This window comes from Oncorhynchus gorbuscha, linkage group LG20 (genome assembly GCF_021184085.1).
Source record: "Oncorhynchus gorbuscha isolate QuinsamMale2020 ecotype Even-year linkage group LG20, OgorEven_v1.0, whole genome shotgun sequence".
NCBI lineage: Eukaryota > Metazoa > Chordata > Actinopteri > Salmoniformes > Salmonidae > Oncorhynchus > Oncorhynchus gorbuscha.
Genome location: NC_060192.1, coordinates 38,874,149 through 38,879,148, shown reverse-complemented (window position 1 = coordinate 38,879,148; position 5,000 = coordinate 38,874,149). Strand labels below are relative to the sequence as shown.

The window sequence follows — 5,000 nt, the reverse complement described above, 5'->3', positions numbered from 1 at the left end:
AGGGTGGAGGTGATATGGTCCTTGACTAGTCTCTCAAAGCACTTCATGATGACGGAAGTGAGTGCTACGGGGCGGTAGTCGTTTAGCTCAGTTACCTTAGCTTTCTTGGGAACACGAACAATGGTGGCCCTCTTGAAGCATGTGGGTACAGCAGACTGGTATAGGGATTGATTGAATATGTCCGTAAACACACCGGCCAGCTGGTCTGTGCTTGCTCTGAGGGCGCGGCTGGGGATGCCGTCTGGGTCTGCAGTTTTAGAACGATACGCTTGAAATGGTCATGGTCCAATTGACTTAACAACGAAAAACAAGTTTAGCTTTCTTAATTAACCCAAAAATCAGTAGTTAAATCTTGTCGTTAATCAAAGTTAGCTGGCTAACTCATTGATCCTGCTTTGCAGTGCACCCCCCAGTTTGTTAATCAAAGTTAGCTGGCTAACTCATTGATCCTGCTTTGCAGTGCACCCCCCAGTTTGTTAATCAACGTTAGCTGGCTAACTCATTGATCCTGCTTTGTAGTGCACCCCTCAGGGTAGATTTAGCAGAGTTGAGTATGATGGTTATAGCTCATGTCTCTTCTCTCTCTCTGACAGGTTGGAGTATGAGGGTTATAGGTCATGTCTCCTCTCTCTCTGACAGGTTGGAGTATGAGGGGTTATAGGTCATGTCTCCTCTCTCTCTGACAGGTTGGAGTATGAGGGGTTATAGGTCATGTCTCCTCTCTCTCTGACAGGTTAGAGTATGATGGGTTATAGGTCATGTCTCTTCTCTCTCTCTGACAGGTTGGAGTATGATGGGTTATAGGTCATCTCTCCTCTCTCTCTCTGACAGGTTGGAGTATGATGGGTTATAGCTCATCTCTCCTCTCTCTCTCTGACAGGTTAGAGTATGAGGGGTTATAGGTCATGTCTCCTCTCTCTCTCTGACAGGTTGGAGTATGATGGGTTATAGGTCATGTCTCCTCTCTCTCTGACAGGTTAGAGTATGATGGGTTATAGCTCATCTCTCCTCTCTCTCTGACAGGTTAGAGTATGAGGGGTTATAGGTCATGTCTCCTCTCTCTCTCTGACAGGTTGGAGTATGATGGGTTATAGGTCATGTCTCCTCTCTCTCTCTGACAGGTTGGAGTATGATGCGTACAGGGCGGACCTAGAGGAGTTAAGCGTTGGACCCAGGGATGTGGTGAACATGGCCCGTATAGATACAGCCCAGGAGCAGTACCAGCTCCACAAGGACAAATATGAACGTCTTCGCTCTGACGTCACTATCAAACTCAACTTCCTGGATGAAAACAAGGTGGGATTCACCTCCTTGATCCTCTTTCCTTTTGTTCTTCTCCTCTTATTCCAGCTCTGCATCACACCTCTAGAAAAGTACACACACACACACAGACAGGCAATGACACGAGCACTCAGACAGAGGCCTGTCTGTCTGTATCTCTCTTTTGCGTATCAGTGTGTTGATCCCTCTCGCTCGTCCTCTCTCTCGCCCCCCCTCTCTCTCTCTCTCTCTCTCGCCCCTCTCTCTCTCTCACCCCTCTCTCTCTCTCGCCCTCTCTCTCTCTTGCCCCTCTCTCTCTCTCTCGCCCCTCTCTCTCTCTCGCCCCTCTCTCTCTCTCTCGCCCCTCTCTCTCTCTCTCGCCCCTCTCTCTCTCTCTCGCCCCTCTCTCTCTCTCTCTCTCGCCCCTCTCTCTCTCTCTCTCTCTCGCCCCTCTCTCTCTCTCTCTCGCTCTCTCTCTCTCTCTCTCTCGCCTCTCTCTCTCTCTCTCCTCTCTCTCTCTCTCTCTCTCTCTCTCTCTCGCCTCTCTCTCTCTCTCTCTCTCTCTCTCTCTCTCTCTCTCTCTCTCACTCTCTCTCTCTCGCCCCTCTCTCTCTCTCTCTCTCCTCTCTCTCTCTCTCTCTCGCCCCTCTCTCTCTCGCCTCTCTCGCTCCTTTCTCTCTCGCTCCTTTCTCTCTCTCTCTCTCGCTCCTTTCTCTCTCTCTCTCTCTCGCTCCTTTCTCTCTCTCGCTTCTCTCTCTCTCTCTCTCGCTCCTTTCTCTCTCTCGCTTCTCTCTCTCTCTCTCTCGCTCCTTTCTCTCTCTCTCTCGCTCCTTTCTCTCTCGCTCTCTCTTGCTCTCTCTCCAGGTAAAGGTGATGCATAAACAGCTGCTCCTGTTCCATAATGCCATCTCAGCGTACTTTGCTGGGAACCAGCAGCAGTTGGAGCAGACCCTGAAGCAGTTCAACATCAAGCTGAGGCCCCCAGGGGCCGACAAACCCTCCTGGCTTGAGGAACCATGAGGGAGGTAGCCACAGGAGACAGGGCAGCCCAGGAGAGGCCCTCCTAACCTGGGAAACAGCGGACCCCCCCAAAACCCTTACTATCCACTACAGTGGACCACGGACGGACAGACAGACGGACAGGACTACGTAGAGATGGATGGATGGATGAATGGGCCAAGGGCCTTGTATCTATAGAGGACTGTGTCACAATCAGGGACTTGTCTTATTTTCCTCTCTTTCATGATCTCTCCTTTTCTGTCTTTATCCACAAATCCTCCTGTATAATATATTATCTCCAGTCCTCTATGTAAGTGATAATGCCCGAGAAGCCGGTGTTTGAAGGATATATTGGCACCGGTTAGGCCCCGAGACTGAGTCGTATATATCCTACAAACACCGGCTTCTCGGGCATTATCACTTTTACACAACGGGTTACCAACACATTCAAATGATGATTGACATATTTTCATTAAACGTTATTTTGATGAATTTATTCACACTATTTCGTCCTTCCACAAGATATTCCATACTGACTAGCTCGCTAGCTACTCCATACTGGCTAGCTCGCTAACTACTCCATACTGGCTAGCTCGCTAACTACTCCATACTGGCTAGCTCGCTAACTACTCCATACTGGCTAGCTCGCTAACTACTCCATACTGGCTAGCTACTCCATACTGGCTAGCTCGCTAGCTACTCCATACTGGCTAGCTACTCCATACTGGCTAGCTCGCTAGCTACTCCATACTGGCTAGCTACTCCATACTGGCTAGCTCGCTAGCTGCTCCATACTGGCTAGCTCGCTAGCTACTCCATACTGGCTAGCTCGCTAGCTACTCCATACTGACTAGCTCGCTAGCTACTCCATACTGACTAGCTCGCTAGCTACTCCATACTGGCTAGCTCGCTAGCTACTCCATACTGGCTTGCTCGCTAGCTACTCCATACTGGCTAGCTCGCTAGCTACTCCATACTGACTAGCTCGCTAGCTACTCCATACTGACTAGCTCGCTAGCTACTCCATACTGACTAGCTCGCTAGCTACTCCATACTGGCTTGCTCGCTAGCTACTCCATACTGGCTAGCTCGCTAGCTACTCCATACTGGCTCGCTCGCTAGAAACTCCATACTGACTAGCTCGCTAGCTACTCCATACTGGCTCGCTCGCTAGCTACTCCATACTGGCTAGCTCGCTAGCTACTCCATACTGACTTGCTTGCTAGCTACTCCATACTGGCTAGCTACTCCATACTGGCTAGCTTGCTAGCTACTCCATACTGGCTAGCTACTCCATACTGGCTAGCTTGCTAGCTACTCCATACTGGCTAGCTACTCCATACTGGCTAGCTTGCTAGCTACTCCATACTGGCTAGCTACTCCATACTGGCTAGCTTGCTAGCTACTCCATACTGGCTAGCTACTCCATACTGGCTAACTACTCCATACTGGCTAGCTTGCTAGCTACTCCATACTGGCTAGCTTGCTAGCTACTCCATACTGGCTAGCTTGCTAGCTACTCCATACTGGCTAGCTTGCTAACTACTCCATACTGGCTAGCTTGCTAGCTACTCCATACTGGCTAGCTCGCTAGCTACTCCATACTGGCTTGCTCGCTAGCTACTCCATACTGGCTAGCTCGCTAGCTACTCCATACTGACTAGCTCGCTAGCTACTCCATACTGGCTTGCTCGCTAGCTACTCCATACTGGCTAGCTCGCTAGCTACTCCATACTGGCTCGCTCGCTAGAAACTCCATACTGACTAGCTCGCTAGCTACTCCATACTGGCTCGCTCGCTAGCTACTCCATACTGGCTAGCTCGCTAGCTACTCCATACTGACTTGCTTGCTAGCTACTCCATACTGGCTAGCTACTCCATACTGGCTAGCTTGCTAGCTACTCCATACTGGCTAGCTACTCCATACTGGCTAGCTTGCTAGCTACTCCATACTGGCTAGCTACTCCATACTGGCTAGCTTGCTAGCTACTCCATACTGGCTAGCTACTCCATACTGGCTAGCTTGCTAGCTACTCCATACTGGCTAGCTACTCCATACTGGCTAACTACTCCATACTGGCTAGCTTGCTAGCTACTCCATACTGGCTAGCTTGCTAACTACTCCATACTGGCTAGCTTGCTAGCTACTCCATACTGGCTAGCTTGCTAGCTACTCCATACTGGCTAGCTTGCTAACTACTCCATACTGGCTAGCTTGCTAACTACTCCATACTGGCTAGCTTGCTAGCTACTCCATACTGGCTAGCTTGCTAGAAACTCCATACTGACTAGCTCGCTAGCTACTCCATACTGGCTAGCTTGCTAGCTACTCCATACTGGCTAGCTAGCTACTCCATACTGACTTGCTTGCTAGCTACTCCATACTGGCTAGCTACTCCATACTGGCTAGCTTGCTAGCTACTCCATACTGGCTAGCTACTAGCTACTCCATACTGGCTAGCTTGCTAGCTACTCCATACTGGCTAGCTTGCTAGCTCCATACTGGCTAGCTTGCTAGCTACTCCATACTGGCTAGCTTCCATACTGGCTAACTACTCCATACTGGCTAGCTTGCTAACTACTCCATACTGGCTAGCTTGCTAGCTACTCCATACTGGCTAGCTTGCTAACTACTCCATACTGGCTAGCTTGCTAACTACTCCATACTGGCTAGCTTGCTAGCTACTCCATACTGGCTAGCTTGCTAGCTACTCCATACTGGCTAGCTTGCTAACTACTCC

At 50.0% G+C, this 5,000-nt stretch overlaps 1 protein-coding gene across 1 annotated transcript in view; it reads left to right on the top strand.

Moving 5' to 3' along the window:
- Positions 1 to 3,797, top strand: part of arfip2b (ADP-ribosylation factor interacting protein 2b) — a 41,343-nt gene extending 37,546 nt beyond the window's left edge. Inside the window, exons 7-8 of the mRNA XM_046316857.1 lie at positions 1,122 to 1,296; positions 2,125 to 3,797. Coding sequence (XP_046172813.1) covers positions 1,122 to 1,296; positions 2,125 to 2,280 — 331 coding nt within the window. The 3' untranslated portion in view covers positions 2,281 to 3,797. The remainder of the gene's footprint in view (positions 1 to 1,121; positions 1,297 to 2,124) is intronic.
- Positions 3,798 to 5,000: the final 1,203 nt, after the last annotated feature.